At 35.4% G+C, this 20464-nt stretch overlaps 1 protein-coding gene across 2 annotated transcripts in view; it reads right to left on the bottom strand.

Moving 5' to 3' along the window:
* The window catches only part of LOC115213914 (AP-2 complex subunit alpha-2), a 173231-nt gene that overhangs the window by 61195 nt on the left and 91572 nt on the right, over positions 1-20464 (bottom strand). For both annotated transcript variants that reach the window (XM_029782892.2, XM_029782893.2), the window contains exon 3: positions 2047-2115. In XM_029782892.2, the coding sequence (XP_029638752.1) occupies positions 2047-2115 (69 nt within the window). The remainder of the gene's footprint in view (positions 1-2046; positions 2116-20464) is intronic.

Below are 20464 nucleotides of genomic sequence, written 5' to 3'. Positions count from 1 at the left end.
ACAAATTTCTTTGGTGGGATAGAATTTTCTCAAGAACAAAATATAGAAACCAGTTTGACTCTAAAGACACAGCATCCATGTTGCTATGACATCAAAAAGTCATTTTGATTTTACATTTTTTTATATCAAAAATGAAACATTAAAATTTCTGCAATAACCTTAAATTCAGTTCTTTAATATTTCTTGCTTTCATTCCTTTTAGTGTTTTGGGTATTTTGATGTGTCCCATGTTTGACCTTTGTTATTTCTTCAAACTAATTGTGATAGACTTGAAAACTGATCTGGTGAACATTAACCCTTAATGAATGGGAACTCGGTTCCATGCATGTGTTCTTGAAACACAGGGACTGAGTTAACTCAGTTTTGAAAGTGGGATACTTTCTGAAATTTTCCACATTTTATATCGAGGTTTCTCAACCATTTTTTACCTATGGATCCCTTTCATTCCTATTCTACTTAAATGGATCCCTTTCATTCCTATTCTACTCAAATGGATCCCTTTCATTCCTATTCTACTCAAATGGATCCCTTTCATTCCTATTCTACTCAAATGGATCCCTTTCATTCCTATTCTACTCAAATGGATCCCTTTCATTCCTATTCTACTCAAATGGATCCCTTTCATTCCTATTCTACTCAAATGGATCCCTTTCATTCCTATTCTACTCAAATGGATCCCTTTCATTCCTATTCTACTCAGATAGATCCCTTTCATTCCCATTCTACTCAGATGGACCCCTTTCATTCCCATTTTACTCAGATGGGCCCCTTTCATTCCCATTCTACTCAGATGAGCCCCTTTCATTCCCATTCTACTCAGATGAGCCCCTTTCATTCCCATTCTACTCAGATAAGCCCCTTTCATTCCCATTCTACTCAGATGAACCCCTTTCATTCCCATTCTACTCAGATGAGCCCCTTTCATCCCCATTCTATTCAGATGGATCCCTTTCATTCCTATTCTACTCAGATGGATCTCTTTCATTCCTATTCTACTCAGATGGCCCCCTTTCATTCTTATTCTACTCAGATGAACCTCTTTCATTCCTATTTTACTCAGATGGCCCCCTTTTATTCTTATTCTAATCAGATGGACCTTCCTAGTTATTCAAGGTTTAAAAAGTCATTATTTGTTTATAATTAAATATTATTAGGAATTGTATTAAAAAAATGTTAAAATATTTTGTGCCTAGTAGAAATTTATTGTAGATAAATTTTAACAAAATCTTATGTGGAGCTCAGCTGAGAACCACTGCTTTATATGACGAAGTTGTATGTATGTTTTATTTTTACCAGCTGACAGAAAGAGGTTGCAAGAACTGGTTTGTGTATAATTAATATATCACCAGCAAAAATTTAATCAGTGCAGTGAGGGTAAAAATTTATCCATATTAATCCTTGAAAACTATTTTTCCTTTTAATTTCCTTATAGTAATTGTTTTTGTTTGTTTTTTAATATAAAGTAATCAGTTGGATTCCAAAGATAGAATCTGAGTTGTCTTAACATTAAAAAGTTTTGATTCTGCATGATTTTTCACAAGCCTGAAGATGTTTCAATGAAATTCTTTGATTCTTCAAATCTTTTTATTTATTTTTGTTTGTATGCTTTTCTTAAACCAGCATATTTGACATTTGTTTGGCTTTTCAATATGAAGTGATCCAACAAATTTTTGTTTCAATATATAGAATTTTTGCAGATTTTATAAAAGAATTTTTAAGTGCAACCGACATGCTTTTGTTCACTTTGAAATCTGGGAGTAACTTCATTTTACCTGAGCAAATTTTTTTAGGCGCGTGGGGGGGGATCAAAAGGAATTCATACTTGTTTTAGAGTCATTAAAATAAATATTAAACTGGTTCCATTAATAACACCCACCAATTCACTTTGTACTTAGTCAAAAGAAACCAATATATAAACAGGATCTTCATGCTATTTTCCTTTACAAAACAAAAAAAGTGGGGAGACTAAATAACTAAATAAACCCCCCTCCATCAGATGATAGGATTTATTCAATGTAAAGAGAAGTAAAGCAATCAAAAGTTTACCTTTGAATTTGGAACGAATATTTGCCAATTCTTTGTTGATGCGCTTAATTTCTGCTTCCTTGCTTTTACCTGAAGCAAAAAGAAAATAGATTTATGAAGATTAAAAGCGAAATAACAAAGAAAATTTACTGAAATCTGGATGAAACCCCACCCAAAAACTGATGAATTAAAAATCTTTATCTTGCTATTTGATTTTTATCAACTAATTCTGGTATTCTTTAAGAAATCCTAAATGCAACACATTGTGTCATGATGTGATTTGCCTACAACTTGTCAGTATTTTCAATGCTCAAGAATAGGCTACTTAATTCTTATTCCATTTAGGTATCATGAACCAATATAAAAGAAATGTAAGTAACTCTCAAGTTTCAAAAATTATCTTCAAATTAATAAAACATCCCAGAAATGTAGTAAAGATTGTTTGCCAACATAACATGGCAGTCCTGGTTTAGGAAGAATGTTGCTGTAATTTAGCCCCAGGAGACATCGTTTCCAGCTGGCTATATGATACGATCTGTGTCCTTATATTGTCAAACAAGGGAATCTAGCACCTCCACTCAGCTCAAAACAATATCTGTCATATAACCAGCTGGAAATGAGGTCTCCTGGGCCTAAATTACAGCAACATTAGTCCTAAACCAGAACTGCCATGTTATGTTGGCAAACAATATTTACTACAAAGTATTGTTAGAGTATCTCACGTTGTGAGATTTAAAAATAGTAATTTCCATCCCAGAAATGTTATTCACCAACATAAACTATAGACAATGATAAAATACAAATATTTGAAAAAAAAACAAAAAAAAAACAAAGACATTATGTTGTTGACATTCTATTAAATAAAATGAGAAATAAACCTCAATAAATTTGATTAAGAAGCCCATTTAGCAACCCCATGGTTTCTGGTTCAGGCCCACTGCATGGCACATTGGGCAAGTCTCTTCTACTATAGCCCTGCGTCAACCAATACTTTATGAGTAGATCTTGTAGGGAAACTGTAGATATAGGTCATGCACTCACGCATGTGTTTGTCACTCCCCATCACTGAATAACAACCAGTGTTGGTATGTTTATGTCTTCATAGCATAACAATGCAGTAAAAGAGACTGATAGAGTAAGTACTAAACTTAAAAAATATATATAAATAAATAAAACTATTGGTACTGGGGTCAATTTGTTTGACCAAAACTCTTCAAGACAGTGCTCCAGCATGGCCACCAATGACAAACAAGTAAAAGATAAAATAAACATGGATTCTTTATTTACCAACAGAATACAAATGATGACAAGGAGTTGCATTACAAATCAAGGGATCAACACTTTATATCTTGACTCTGCATCTTTAATAATAGAGTTTATCTCCCTCTAAATAGGTGCTACAGAATGGCATGCTTCACTGTTATTAATATTAACAAGGGCCATGGATTGGCTCCCATGCCAATGGCACGTGAAAAGCACCATTTGAGCATGATTGTTGCCAGAGTCGCTCTACCGGCATGAAAAACAACATTCAAACGTGGTTGTTGCCAGTGCTGCCAGATTGGCTCCCGTGCAGGTAACACGTAAAAAACACCTTTTGAGTGTGGTCGTTGCCAGAACTGCCTGACTGGCCCTCGTGCTGGTGGCGCATAAAAGCACCCACTAAACTCTCAGAGTGGTTGGCATTAGGAAGGGCATCTGGCTGTAGAAACTTTGCCAGATCAGATTGAAGCCTAGTGCAGCCTTCTGGCTCACTAATTCTCAGTCAAATCGTCCAACCCATGCAAGCATGGGAAGCAGATGTTAAACGATGATGATGATGATGTTTCAAGGTGGTGAGCTGGAAGAATCATTAGTGCGCTGGCCAAAATGCTTAGCAGCATTTCATCCATCTCTATGTTCTGAGTTCAAATTCTGCCAAAGTCAATTTTTCCTTTCATCCTTTTGGGTCAATAAAAGAAGCACCAGTTAAACTCTGGGGTCAATGTAATCAACTTACTCACTCCCATGAAATTGGTAGACTTGAGCCAAAATTAGAAACCAACATTAATGAAGGGTTTCATGATTTTGCAATGCCAAGTTCAAATCTTGCCTTGAATTGCTAAATGGAGACAAAATTATTGCTGGAACCTCAGTGACCAAACAGAATTCCATAACTAACTAGCTGGATCGCTACAAAGGCAGATGGAGGTCTTAGATTTACAGGAAAAAAGAAATGGGATCGTCAACTTTCCTAATGCCACTCACACTTATTGAGTCATATTTAAAAGAGAATATTCATGTAAATATCATTACTATGTTTGTCAAACTGTGATTTCACTAGATCAATGGTTCTCAACCACATTTTGCTCATGGACCCCTTTTGATTGCTATTTTGCTCTACTGGACCCTGCCCCCATAGCCATTCAATGTTTAAATGAAAACCTATTATATTTTTTTAATTAAATACTATTAAGAATTATACCAAAAAAAAAAATTTTAATATTCTTTTGTTTTATCTAAGTATCACCAATTTATTCATCATCATCGTCATCATTATTGTTTAACACCTGCCTTCCATGCTGGCATGGTTGGACGGATTGACAGGAGATGGCCAGACAGAAGACTGCACCAGGCTTCTGTGTCTGTTTTGGCAAGGTTTTTATAGCTGGATGCCCTTCTTAACACCAACCAACCAACCAGCAGAATGGACTAAATTTTAACAACAAAACCTTACGTGGGCCCTGGTTGAGAACTACTGCACAACATAACCACTTATTGTACACAGTCCATATTATAACGTGAACTTTCTTATTCAACCCCCACCACACACACACACACATACATACAAAATGTTAGGCGAAAGGTAAAAGCCTACCAAAGAGAAATGAATTGAGCCAATTTCCATCAAACAAGAAATTGATGTTCAAAAGAGAATGTACAGAGAATTACAGCATCAAAGAAAGAAAGCTCTCAGAGGAATGGCAACTAAAATGTGACTTTACAGTAAACATTCTTCTGCAAGGTTGCATTGTGCAAAGTGGGATGCACTTAAAAGAAATATCAATTTACGTCTATATTTAATTTTACAAAATATTTCATTTCACTGCAATTTTATTTGAAATTTGAGTGACAAAATATTTAATTAAATTAATGGATATCTTTATCGTTATTGTATACATGTGTGTATTTAAGTGTGACTGCGAATTTACTTCATTCTATACTTCATACATTTTGATAAATTCCAGTTTCCTAACTGTTTTACCTTTATAGTACATCCATTGCCTTTATGGTGCATCTATTTTATATACACAGAAGTTCAACCAAAAGCCTAATAATGTGCACTTTTCCAAAAAACAAAAAACAAAAAAACTGGCACTCTATCAGCTTATAATGATGAGGGTTCGACTTAATCCAATCAACAAAACAACCTACTTGTGAAATTAACGTGCAAGAAGCTGAGCACTCCACAGATACGTGTGCTCTTAACGTAGTTCTCAGGGAGATTCAGCGTGACACAGAATGGGACGAGGCTGGCCCTTTGAAATACAGGTACAACTCATTTTTGCCAGCTGAGTGGACTGGAGCAATGGGAAATAAAGTGTCTTGCTCAAGGACACAGCCGGCTGCTAAGAATCAACCGTACAACCACTGACTATCCTAACCACTAAGTCACCAGGGAGTTTTGAGACAAAACTTCCACTATAAACTTATCTAAGAATCTCTTGCTATGTTGTGTTCAAAACTCTATCTTTATAAATTGACACACAAAAAGATTTATGGCTGTTTTATGAAAACCAATGAAGGTTTTTTTTTTTGCTTTTATTATTTTAGAATTTAATTGAAAGACATAAGGAGTATAATGAAAGGAACATAACAATGCTGGAATAAGGCTGAATTTTCCTACCACCTACATCATTGATCATTGAACATCCATTTTACCAGTTTGCATGGGTCAAACAGGATTTATTGAAGATTTTTCTATAGCCAGATGCCTCTCCTGTCACCAACACCATCCTGTTTTCAAACAAAGTAATATTTTCCCATGGCCAGACATATTTTTCATAGAAGATTGGAAATGAACAATCTCTGTCGAAGCTCATTTACAACCATCATGTGATGTCTAGACAAGGGTACACACACACAGACATACACACACCTAGCAGAATAAAGAGAATGTAAAACGGAAAGAGAGAAAGTCTGAAATGTTACAGAGTGTTAATACAAGTTGTTTGTTTGTTTTTTCTCTCCTTGGGATATCCTTTTTAATGCAGAATGTTTGGTATGATGGCAAGTTAGCAGAATTGTCAGAACACTGAACAAAATGCCAGCAAGTATTGGCTCCCACCCTTTACACTGAGGGCCCAGGCAAGTGTGGCAAACTTGTCAGTATCTAGTCAATAAGATGGTGTTTTTGAAATAATACCTGAAGGAATGAAACAGAAACACAGCTCTTGTAATAATCCTACAAAGATTCCATATCAAGCAAATAAAACTTGTTGAAAGAAGTCATGGAGGTTATTCATTAGACCTCATGGTGCCACTAGAAAAATGCTTGATGTTACTCTCTCTCCAAAATGATTACAAAGAAACAAAACCAAGGTAATTCTTATCTTTTACTTGTTTCAGTCATTGGACTGTGTCCATACTGGAGCACTTGCTTTCAAAAGGTTTAAAAGAAGCAAGTTGATGCTAGTGCTTATTTTTAAGTCTGGCACTGATCTCTTTGGCTAAAGCACAAAAATTACAAGGATGTAAACAAACCAATACTGCTTGTTAAGCAGTAGAGGAAGCACACACACACACACACACACACACACATATATATATTATATAAGCACAGGAGTGGCTGTGTGGTAAGTAGCTTGCTCACCAACCAACATGGTTCCAGGTTCAGTCCCACTGCATGGCACCTTGGGCAAGTGTCTTCTACTATAGCCTCAGGCCAACCAAAGCCTTGTGAGTGGATTTGGTAGACAGAAACTGAAAGAAGCCAGTCATATATATGTATATGTACATATATATGTGTGTATGTGTGTCTGTGCTTGCCTCCCCCCCCCACATCACTTGACAACTGATGGCGGTGTGTTTACGTTCCCATAACCTAGCAGTTCAGCAAAACACACCGATAAAATAAGTACTAGGACTGCAAAGAATAAATCGATTTGCTCGACTAAAGGCAGTGCTCCAGCATGGCCGCAGTCAAATGACTGAAACAAGTAAAAGAGTAAATATACACACACACACACATGATACACAGTTTCTTTCTACTAAATTCCCTCACAAGGAATTGGTCGACCCAGGGCTATAGTAGAAGACACTTGGCCAAAGAAGTGAACAGTGGGACTGAACCTGAAACTATGTACTTGCAAAGCAAGTTTCTCAATCACACAATAGACCTAACCCTAAGCAAACCCATTTGCGTGGATTTGGTTTGTTAATAAAATGGTCTGCTCAAACATGTTAAAAATATAAAATACATCAACAATTTCATTTTACGAAAACTTTATGATCCCAGATGAATCACAAAATAATAATGCTTAGTGCTTGTGTGTTTCAATGAAATATAAATCACTGACATAAAGAAAAATGACTTGGTTGTAAACACTTGAGACTTAGTTTAACTTGAGATTGTAAATTACCGACATAATTAGAATGTGTAGAAAGAGTAAGTTGCTTTATGTAGATTACGTAAGTTGAGCACATTTTTGGGAAAATTATAAGCTCAAAACATGGAGCTGATTATCTGGAAAGTGTCTTGGATGAAAGCCATGCATAAATCAATCAGGAGGAAAAGATCCACACAGATTAAGTCCAGACAATAATAAAGTATTCCAACAGGATGGATGCCAAAGAAAGAAAGTCAAAAAAGATTAACTTTGCTTGTCAAAGGTCATCATAACCATCATCATCATCATCACCACCATCATTTAACATTCACTTCTCCATGCTTGCTTGGGTAGCATGGAATTTGTTGAGGCAGATTTTCTATGTCTGGATGCTCTTCCTGTCACCAACATTCACCCATTTCCAAGTATAGTAACATTCTGCCATGACCAGACATGTCTCAAAAGACTGGAAATAAAGGACACTGCTTACATGACGATGACACTCACATACAACTATCACACAACATCCTAGTAAGGAAACAGTAACACACACACACACACACACACACAGATGAGAGACTTCTTTCAATTTCCGTCTACCAAACCAACTCACAAGTCTTCAGACAGCCCAGAGCTATAGAGGAAGATACTTGTCAAAAGTACCACATAGTGGGACTGAACCTGAAACCATATGGTTGGAAAGCTAACTTCTTACCATACAATAAAACCTGCATGCCTGTGTTCATATCTGTTGCTCAAGTTTCAGTTCCACATTTTCTAGAAATATTACAAGCAATAGATAGATTGACATTCAATCCTGGAGATGCTTTATCCCCCATTCGCTTTATTTCAGCAAACCGGAGCCAAATACTGACATCAAGAGAGAACTACAAAGTTGTGAAAGACACTCATTATTAATTCATTAAAATCTCTGCCACAACCAATCAACTCAATTAATTACAAGAACAAAACAAAAACAAAAGAATGAACTATCCCCAAACCAATCAGTTCTTTCTGCCGGATTCAGTTTATTAAAACTAATTGGTTGTAAACCACAGTAACCACTAAAAGCTAATCCACTGCACCCTTTTCCCTACAATCAAAGCTGTATTTTACTTTTCTTCCAACATTCTGTACATAGCATACAGTCTTTCATTTCAAGGGCTGCCACCTTGAAGAGTTTCTGGTTTCCCTCTTAAACTCTGATTTTTCCATCTCTCATAATTTATGACTTCAGGAGGTTTGGGCAAAACCCTCTTTCCTCAGACATATAACTATGTTATTACCACAGACACACACAAACGCGCACACACACACACACAATGTAAATACATCTATTCTCATTTAGCACAGATGTTTGATTTTATAAAAAAACTGTTTAATGAATTAGTGATAAATGAATAATAGAACCAGCCCATGCTGGAGCCATGTAAGGAGCATCCATGCTAGTACTGTATAAAACACACCCAGTACACACTGTAAAATGATTGGTGTTAAAAAGGGCCAAAGCAGAAAATAGGAGCCTGGTGTGGCCCCAGGCCTTACCAGCTCCTGTCAAACCATCCAACCTGTGCCAGCATGAAAAATGGACTTTGAATAATGATGATGATGATGATGAACAAATGGGGAAAACTAGGTTTCGTTCCAAGGCAAGCTTTTGTGGTCCAAGCAGAATCTTCGATCAGAAACCCGTGTTATCACAGATCAATTTGTGGAACATATTGTGTTATTCCGGATCAATGATGAATGAGGATAAATGCAATACTTTATACACAAAAACACAAAGACATACACACATCTTTCTCAATGTCACAGCTTCAAATAAAAAAAAAGAAAGAAGCCTGGCTCAGAAACATGATATTAGGTGTAAACACACACATACACAAACTTAAGATTCCTTTATGGGTTTATGATGCAATTAAATGCACACTAGAATGAAATCAATTCAAATCTAAATTGCTTTATTGCTAAAAACTTTCAACAGCAAGTGTCACACAGTGAAAAAACAAAACATCACTTAATAGACAATAGCAGTTTGGATTTCAAGCTTCCACCTTAATAATAACAGTTCTAAAATCATTAAAAAATTTATACGACACACTTCATGAATATTTCTTCAAACAGATTTACTTTGTTATTACTGGGAATGTCTGCTAGGAATTTTGATATGCTTTATGGTAAATTTCTAATAATACTTAAATGAATGCTGCAGATAGTTTCAAGAGGAGGAAAAAAATGTGTTGCATTATGAGAGAACACTGAAGCACAAAGAAAATCAATGTGACAAATCTAATATGAAAGGCTTTGATTTATGGTAATTTACCATTTCTAATAAATCCAGGAAAACAAAATGAATATTATCAGGGAAGAGAAGATGTGGGATAAGTGGCTTTCCTTTTGTAAAATATACTGAAATAATAGGGGCAATATACTGAATTGTAAAATATACTGAAATAATATGACTGGGTGGTGAAGAAATTTATTTACCAACCACATGGTTTAGGGTTCAGTCCCACCATGTGGTACATTATTTACATTTGACAGATATTTGTCCTTATCTTGCTTGTTGTTGACACAATGTTTTGGCTGATATACTCTCCAGCCTTCATCAGGTGTCTTGGGGAAATTTCGAACCTGGGTTCTCATTCCTAAGGTGTTTTTCTATGTTGTTATTATTATTATTATTATTATTATTATTTAGCTCACTGCCTGGAATCGAACTTGGAATCTTGGAGTTAATACTTAATTTACCAACCCTGAAAGGATGAAAAGCAAAGTTGACCTCAGTGGAATTTGAACTCATTACAGCAACAGATGAAATACTGCTAAGCATGCTGGCATGCTAATAATTCTGCCAGCTTGCTGCCTTAATAATAATAATAATAATAATAATAATGATAATAATAATGATAATAATAATGACGATGATGATAATAATAATACTCTACTAATAATAACCCACCCCAAAAAAATTGTATCTAAAATTGTACTCTTACTGAAGTTAAACATTTTCATTTTTTATATTCTAGAATAGAAATTTATAATTAATTATTGAAAATAATGCAATAATAATAATTTTTTTAATAACACACTATGTTTAGACTAATTAGATGATAGAAAAATCAATATTACAAAGGTAACAAATCAAATTTATTTTAGTTTTGTATTGCAACTGATGAAGAATAGCCTTATTGATTAGAAGTTTATCAATGGCCAATCACAGGTTCATTGCATACCAGATAGCGAGAGTGACAAGGGAGGTTTTTGTGTCATCATCATCATCATCTTAACATCCACTTTTCCTTGTTTGCATGGACTGAACAGAATTTGTTGAGGTACATTTTCAACAGCTGGATGCTCTTTCTATCACCAACACTTTACATGTTGGCAAATAAGGTAATACTTCCTTTTGGTCAGACATGTTTTCATGAAAGACTGGAAATAAAGGACACAACTTATATGATGGTGAATCTCATTTACAACTATATCTAGAAAAGGAGACACTAAAACACACACACTGACATACACACAACAGGCTTCTTTCAGTTTCCAATTACTAAATCCACTCATAAGGTTTTGATTGGCCTGGGGCTATAGTAGAAGACATCGAAAGTAAGTAGTGTGGTAAGAAAATGACTTCCCCATCACATGGGTCCGGGCACCTTGGGCAAATGTCTTCTACTATAGCCCCAGGTTGACTAAAGCCTTGAGTGACTTTGGCAGACAGAAACTGAAAGAAATCGTATGTGTGCATGTGCGTGTGTGAGTGTTACTCATGGGGCAGATCCATGTTTTTACAAATTACCCAGTGAATATACTGTGCTGCTCTATCATACCAGTTGAAATACTATATAGGTGCATGAAGGCTGCACATGGAGACAACATGGTCAATGGTTTCATTTTGTTGTTTACATACATGACATGTTGAGCTACTGCTGTTCTTTAATATGTTGGCCAGAAACTGTGTGGAAGCCTGCTGTGTGTGTGTTGGTTATGTATTGGTTCAGCAAATGAAACTGATAGAATAAGTACCAGACTTTAAAAAAAGTCCTGGAGTTTGATTAAAACCCTTCAAGATTGTGCCCCAGCATGGCCACAGTCCAATGACTGAAACAAGTAAAAGATACTCCATGTGGTAGTCGTAAGCAGGTTTCACTGTTATGCAAGCAGTGTACATTGTTGCCGATCTTCCATGAAAACCATGTCTGGTCATGGAGGAAATGTTACTTTGCATGAAAATAGGCAAAGGTTGGCAACAGGAAGGGCATCCAGCTGTAGAAAAATCTGCCTCAACAAATTCCATCTGACCCATGCAAGCATGGAAGAGTGGATGTTAAAACAATGATGATGTTACTGCTTGCTGATGATGATGATCCTCATTTAAGCATGAAGAAAAACCATTGATTAAACCGTAGGAGTTATGCAACTGCTGTTCATGGTGAATGATTCATGACAAGAGATGAAGTAATAAAAGCTGCTGTCAGTCAAACTCACTGGTGAAGTGAAAACAGAAATTTCAGGAAGAAAAGACACAAGCATAGAAAACACCATAGAAAAAAAGATTGGCATAAACGAAACATGTCGTTTTTTTGAAACAGCCAGTGATACATAATTTTTATAATTTCAACACTTGAAAATCATATTTGACTAATAGAAAAATAAGACAAAAAGAGAAATATCAATAATTTCACCTTGTGCAGCATTTTTTCCCTTTTTAATCAAATGAAAATAGAATGAATTACTCTTACCAACAGCTGACATATTATTTAAAATAAAAATATAAATTACAGATGCAAAGAGATTTTAGAAAGATAAAATTATGCTAAGCTCAACACACACGCACACATTGCAGTTGGAAAGATATTTACAGCAAATCATTTTTTTTCCAAAATAATTGTGGTAAAAATAATGAAATACAGTTTCTCTGCAGCTCTCTGATGCAGATAAAGGTTTATTGAGAGTTAATAAGAGAATAGAAAAAGAGAAAAGGAAAACAAACAAAAAAAAAAAAGGAAAGGAATATGGCAGTATGAGATTGCATCTATTTTCCCATGCTGGTGCATATTGTTAGTGCAGATGTTTTTCTAGAAAGGTTATTCCACTAGAAAACAGAATGTTCTTTCATAAAGAGAAATCCAACCAGCCGCTGAACACCACTTCCAACATACACATACATAATTCAACATACTAATTCAACAGCTCAGAGAAATATTCCGAAATGAATCACAACACTAAAGAAGATTTGTACTTTTCACAAATTGTACAAAGTAGGAATAAAATTGTGAATGCCGATCATAATAAAATTGGGAAGATAAACACTGGCAACATGCCATAGAGGCTGTAGAAATTCTTTCCCCCCAAATCCTATCAATTTAACTGACAGCAAATCCCATGTTCTTCATCTGATTGATTATTTTTCAGAACAACATGTAGGTGTATTTTCTTTGGTTTGCCGTTAGCTTGTCTATGAAAATATTAGATTTAGACAAAAAAAAAAAAAAAAAAAAAAGATATATATATACATCACTGGTTCACCATTCTTTGCTCCTTAAGCACTTCTTGCTAGATAATTTATGTCAGAAAAAACATTGAATCGATTGTTTTATGTATTTAGTTGCCAAAGAAACTTGGTATATTAACCAATCAAAACACGTTTTAGAATCATTATTAGTAACTTTGAGAGTACAATTTTAAGTCTAAGAGAAAACCTCTCAATTTTGTTACAGATGACACAGAATTGTGCATTCTTGATGACAGTAATAATGAAAATAACTGAAGAAGCTTGACTTTGCAACCTAGGGAATTCCGGTTCAGTTCTACAGCACGGCACCTTCAGCAAGTGTCTTCTACTATATTTATAGCCTAGAACTGATCCAGTACCTTGTAAGTGAATTTAGTAAATGGAAACTGTTGGGAAGCCTATGAGTAGTGGGGATCTTTGTGCACCCCACTTGCCATCACTTGACAAGAGCTAGTTTGTCTCCATCCTCAGAATTCGGTGATTCAGCAAAAAAGATTGATTGACTAAGTACCAGACTTTAAAAAAAATTAGTACTGGTGTCAATTTATTCAGCCATACCCTTCAAGGTGATGCGCCAGCGTGGCCACAATCCAATGAATAAAACAAGAAGATCAAAGATATATCCACTTGATCAGGGTTGACCTGGGGTTAAACGACAACAACTACCCAACGACAAATCACATTGATTCTTTAGATTTCATAGAAACAATAATTGATAGAAACAATAATAGTTTATCCATAACTATTCAATATCATAGATTTGTACATTGCTCAAAATAGAATAAAGAATGGAAACAAATTGAATTTGAAATATAAGAGTAATTTCACAACGCCAAAAATTGGGACTTAAGATTCTCTTCCCAGGTGGTTATTTGCATCATGTATTTTCCTAAATTTGGCAGAAAGAAAAAAATAGTCTGTTTCACCCTATAAAGCCTAAATGCAACTAAAAAAGGGGGTGGAAGGAATCAATAATTATCAATTATTTTTTTAAAAAAGCGTTTTATTTTAGATTCATCATCCATAAAACCCAAATCTGTATTTTAATTAGAAACTGAAGCCAATCTCAATCCTTCTCCAATTCTAAATGGTTTCCACTGTGAAGTTAACTTTTAAAGATCTAACTCTTTATCATTTAAACCGGCCACATCCAGCTCAAATATTCTACCCATTTTTTGTTCAAACCAGCCAGATCTGGCCTTTCACACTAACCCTCCAATATCATTCTAAAACTAAACAATCACACCATTAAAATCTCATATTTTCGAGGTAAAGCCTTTTCTACCTAAATGCAACTGTGAAATTTTTGGCAACACATTTCTTTTTGTCACTTGAAGTGGTGATTTATATTTTTATAATCACTGATACGGGTTCAGAAAGTAGTGATTCTAACTTGGAAGAATTTATATTCAAAGGCTTCAAAATTGTGGAAGAAACTGAAAGAAAATAACAAAGATTTGTCTTTAAATAGGTCAGATATAGAGGTTTCTAATATTTTCCTTTTAAAAAAAAGTGAAGATCTTCAGAACACCATTCAAAAATATTAAAATGCCAATACATATTCCTGTAAATCATTGGTATTTAAACAGCTACTGACAAAATTTCAAGTCTACACATAAAAAAATGAACAGAGTTACAAGCGAATATTGTTGATATTCCTCTTGAACAGGATTAATTGGAAACAATGTGAATGATTAAGCATTACATTTGACAGAGTGATCTAAATGCTAAAGGGCTAATTTAATTGATACCATCTCAGTGTTTTTCTTTCACTTGTATCTCTTTTGTGTATCTTTACTACTACTACTACTACCACCACCACCACCTAACAGTACTTCATCCAACATACATCACCATCATTGTCACCCCCCACCACACACACACAGCCTCCTTTTGACAATACCTAATCATTCGCACATGCTGAGTCATATTACTGATGCGTTACCCATTCCTCTCCAGTACTTGCAAACCTTTTGACTTCGCTCCCCATATTTCACTGTCATACATCAAACTCCTGATACCAAGCAGCATTATGATTTGATATTTACATAAAGAATGTCTTCTTACTACCAAAAGAAGATGCAGCATTTCCTTCGTTAATCCATAATCTACTCTGCACTCAGATGCTTCATCAATCATCACTTATTTCATCGCTTGAACAACAGAATCGCTGTCCAATCACCAACTGTTGAAATCTAATCTACAACAACCAGACCAGTTTGTGGCCTCCATGACCGCATGTTGTTACTTAGACCAGCAAATGTGCTGCATTTTAAAGTGGTAAATGTGTATCACCCACAACACATTAGTCAGTTGAAAGTCATAGTACAAGATGCCCAAGATGTCATACAGGGGAACTGAGCCTGAAGCCATCTAGTTGCAAAGCAAGCTTCTTAGCTGCACAGCAACACCTGTACCAAGGTACAATAATATACCAATCTTAAATACCGGATTTGAGGTCGTTTGAACAATTAGAACAAAAACAGCAAAGAATATTCGTAATAAATCCCAATCCTCTGAACCATGAACTAAGAGCCCATCTTATAAATATTCAGTTATAATAGCATTTTAATAATTTTAATATAAGGTTAGACATAACATAACTTATAAGCCATGTACACCAAATAAACTTCATTTAAATACAACTAGTAAGAGCAAGAAATTATTCCCAAATGTTTCTGGAATTTGAATAACATATATCAAACTTTACAGCTTGATTAAAGAGAGGTTTTATAGATTTATATTTATTTCTTTGAGTTGCTATGAAAATATTTTGTTCTATACAAGCAATTACTTTCAGCTGCTACAGAGAATATGAAAATATTAAAATAGGAGAAGGTATTATGCTGTCTAAACAGCAGCATTTAGATATATCTTGACTGGATTTACAATATATTAAACATATAAACGAAAGAAGCAGCTGTTTAATCATAAGGTCAACTTTATAGAGTTATTAAATATTTCATAATGTAAAATGCACACATTTGTTCTCTAATATGTCCTCCTTTTCATGCCAGCATGGATCAGACAAAGTTTTGCTGAGACGGATTTTCTATGGCCAGATGCCCTTTCTATTGGCAAACCTAACCTGCTTCCAGACAAGGTAATAATTCCTTGCAGTCAGACATGTTTCTCATTGAGGACTGGAAACAAACAACAGTGATACTTATTTGCAATCATCACATGATGTCAAGACAAGGACACACACACACACACATGAGTTTCTTTCACTTTCTGTGGATGAAATTCACTCACAAGGCTTTGGTCAAGCCAAAACCATATTAAAAGACATTTGCTCAAGGTGCCATGCAGTGAACCTGGAACCATACAGTTGGGAAGCAAACCACACAGCCACACCTAAAACTGTCTGTCATAATTAAGTGGGGCCAGAAAACAAAACTAGATGGGGAGCAGGTTTCCTAGCCATGTAGCTGTGCCTGCTCTGTGTGGTTAAGAAGTAAATATGTAACCACATGGTTCTGGGTTCAGTCCCACTGTGTAGCACCTTGGGCAAGTATCTCCTACTATGGCCTCAAGCTGACCGAAGCCTCATGAATGGATTTGGTAGACAGAAACTGAAAGAAGACTATCATGTGTGTGTGTGCGTGTGTGTGTGTATCTGTTTGTCCCCCATTGTCGCTTGACAACCAGTGTTGGTGTGTTTACATCCCTGCACTCTGCCTTAGCGAAGGTGGAGGTATTGTTTTCAGTTGTGTTTGTTTGTTTGTCCATGGACAAGATATCTCAAGAACCGTTGGATGGATTCGAAGGAAACTTTCAGGGATGTTTAGCCTCATGACTGGCATGAACTGATTAGATTTTGGGACCGATCCGGTACCAGACAAGGATTCTGGATTATTTTATTTTTCCATTTTTTACTTAATTTTTGAGAGCGGTCAGGTTCATTTTTAGTATTCATGTTTGCGAGAGCAGTTGAGTTTATTCCAGATATTCTCATTTTAAGAATCATCTCCGGCTAAACATTGAGAGGACGTTGGCGTTACCTTGGCTAAGGTTTGCGCTCTCCGGGTGCTCTTGTCATTATTATTACTATCATTATTATATATATAATAGGGAGGATCAGGTGGAAGATTATTAAAGAGATTGAATCAACCATGTGCTAAGCATAAACCATTTGTGGATTTGTAACCACATATGAAGCACTTACGGTAACAGTCCCATTCCACAGCAGAAGTTTATGTCAGAAGCAATGAAACACTTCTGTGAAATAATGGCAACTCTTAAATGGCACCACAGGAAGAATTAATTATATTAGAAAAAGGATATTATTAAAGACAGCCTGCCTGAGGTATTTCAGTAATTTTTATTCTATCAAAAATTTAGTTCTTGCAGAATTTACATAATAAATTATGAGACATTTTTTTTTTACCACATTTTCAAAAATCAAAAGAATTCTTTTTGCATATTTTTTTTTTCCAAAAAATATATTTTTTAGCCTAAATGCATGTGTGTATGGTGTATGGATGTGTACACATGTATCAGGCGTTATCTGCAGAATTATTCTCCAATTTTAAGAACAAGATTACACACAAGAAAAAATAACATTTTCAATTATGGAAGAGAATTATCAAAGAAATCTTCATTTTCCCAAGAGGGTGCTAAATGTGATAATTTTTTTCTTTCTTTATTTTTGCTTTTTTGCTTTGTGTAATATGTCGGAGAAGAAAATTAGTGTGCAGTAACAAAACAGAAGTCCGGTTGGCTGATAATATCTTCTTCAAACTTCTGAAGAACAGAGAAATGAAAGAGATTAGCAGCTTACCATATACTCAGAAGGATGTCAGCACAATATTAGAAACATGGAGAATGGAACAGAGATATATATATAGTGTGTGTGTGTGTGGTGTGTGGTGTGTGTGTGTGTGTGTGTGTGTGTGTGTGTGTGTGCAGTAACTTGAGAAATAAACATCTAATAAAAAAACAAGTAAACTAGATTGTTTGTCTTTTACATGTTTCATTCACTTGAAGGCGGCCATGCTGGGGCACCATCTTGATGGGTTTAGTCAAATAGATTGATCCCAGTATTTGTTTTTTTGTTTTTTTTTTTCAAAGTTTGCTTCTAATTCTACTGGTCTCTTTTCTCGAACGTAGACGTAGACAAACCAACAACGGTTGTCAAGTGGTGTCACACACACACAAACAGAACCAACACACAGTTTCCACCTACGAACCTCACTCACTAGGCATTGATCGAGCTAGGGTTATAGTAGAAGACACTTGCCTAAGATGTCATGTAGTGGGACCAAATACAAAACCATGTGGTTGCTAAGTGAGCTTCTTAACCATACAGCCATGCCTGTGCCTCAGTGATAATACAATTTCCATGAATATGCACTTCATTTCAGAAGGACTTCTCCATTTATACAATATTGTTAACAGGATTATCAGTTTGTATCACGAATAAAAGAAAATATTCCACCGTTAAACATTTTATGTGAATAACACAGATCGTTTAATCTTAAAACTGCAATAAACAAACAATAAAACCACATATAAAGCACCGGTGCTGGCACTATGTAAAAAAGCTCCCATGTTGGTGCCACATAAAAAGCACCCAGTAAACTTTGTAAAGTGGTTGATGTTAGGAAGGGCATCCAGCTGTAGAAACCATGCCAAAATAGACAATTGGAGCCTGGTAGAGCCCCCCCCCCCCAGCTTGCCAGCTCCTAGTCAAACTGTTCAATGCATGCCAGCATGGAAAGCAGAGGTTAAATGATGATGATGATGATGGTAGAAACAGTAAGGATTTAGAATCTTAAACTTTGCACAAGGTTATCCTATTGTGAATCACATTGTACAAATAGGTTGGGAAATCCAATTGATATTTTTACCAATTGCTTGTTTTGCTTATGTTACTGCGGTGGATAACCAACACAATTTGGTAGTCACTACCTTTAGTTTACCTATTTTGTTTTTATCTCACTTGTCCACATCATCGTATTGAAGTCCACTTTTCCATGCTTGAACAGGTCAAGCAGAGTTTATGGAGGTAAATTTTCTGCAGCTGGATATCCTTCCTGTTGCCAACCCCAAACTTGTTTCCAAGCAAAGTAATATTTCTCCATGTTCAAACATTTTCTTTTTTAGCAGAATACTGGAAAGGAATGACACTGCCTGTTTGACAATGACATTCACCTACAACAATCCCACAATGTGAAGTCAAGGAGTCAAACATACACACACACATAGACAGACAGACACACACACACAACAGGCTTCTTTCAGCTTCCATCTATCAAATCCACTCACAAAGCTTTGGTTGGCCTGGGACTATAGCAGAAGATACTTGCCCAAGGTGCCCCTCAGGAGGACTGAACTCAAAACCACACAGCTGAGAAGCAAATTTCTTAACCGCAGTCACATCTATGCCTATGTTATATGTAAAATTTAGTAATTATGTTCTGTTGTTTGTCATACAAACTGGTTGCTACACAATTTAAAATGGACATCAAAAAGCTGAACATTTGGCTCAAAAGACATCCATTATCCAATACACACAAGTTAAGATATTTCATCTAAGTACATTCACAAATACAACAGAAATCTCTTGAAACATAAAAGTGAGGATAGAGGCAACTTGTTAATCTTACAAAGCTAATGGAGTTTGCAAACACACAAATATTATGATAAAAAAAAGATTTATACATTTTCTAAAAAAAAAAAAAATCAAAGGCCGAAATGATATTCAAAAACTACTAAAGAGTATCCTCTGAGAGGCGGGAAAAAAAAAAACAAGAGCGAAAAAAGAAATCTTGTTGGTTGATTAGTTGCAAGTAAAAACCACAAAACACTAATGGAAGAAAAAAAAATGAACATAGTGAACCTAACTTCCAGGCTAATGCAATAACACTAATATTTATATTGAAGATGATGATAACTGGATTAGATAATGTTGAGATTAGTAGATTAGATAGAGGAAATAAGGTTATTTTTTTTTTTAAGTATGTAACCTACATTGATACCTATCAAACAGTGACAGGTAGTAAGGTTTTAAATCAATTTCTCAGCTTCAGTAAAACGCAAGCTTGATGTTGTATTGTGTGGGAAAGTCAGATTGACACGGATAACAAAAGTTGCTTTTTTTTTTAAAAGAAGTAGAATTGCCACAGAAGTGTTAAAACTATTTGTTGTAAGATACCTGGCACTCTGTTGGTTATGACGATGAGGGTTCCAGTTGATCTGATCAATGGAACAGTCTGCTCATGAAATTAACGTGCAAGTGGCTGAGCACTCCACAGACATGTATACCCTTAATAGAGTTCTCAGGGAGATCTAGCATAACACAGAATGTGACAAGGATGGCCCCTTT

This window comes from Octopus sinensis, linkage group LG7 (genome assembly GCF_006345805.1).
Source record: "Octopus sinensis linkage group LG7, ASM634580v1, whole genome shotgun sequence".
Taxonomy (NCBI): domain Eukaryota; kingdom Metazoa; phylum Mollusca; class Cephalopoda; order Octopoda; family Octopodidae; genus Octopus; species Octopus sinensis.
Note: the sequence above shows the minus strand (reverse complement) of the source record. Positions and strands in the feature narration are given on the sequence as shown.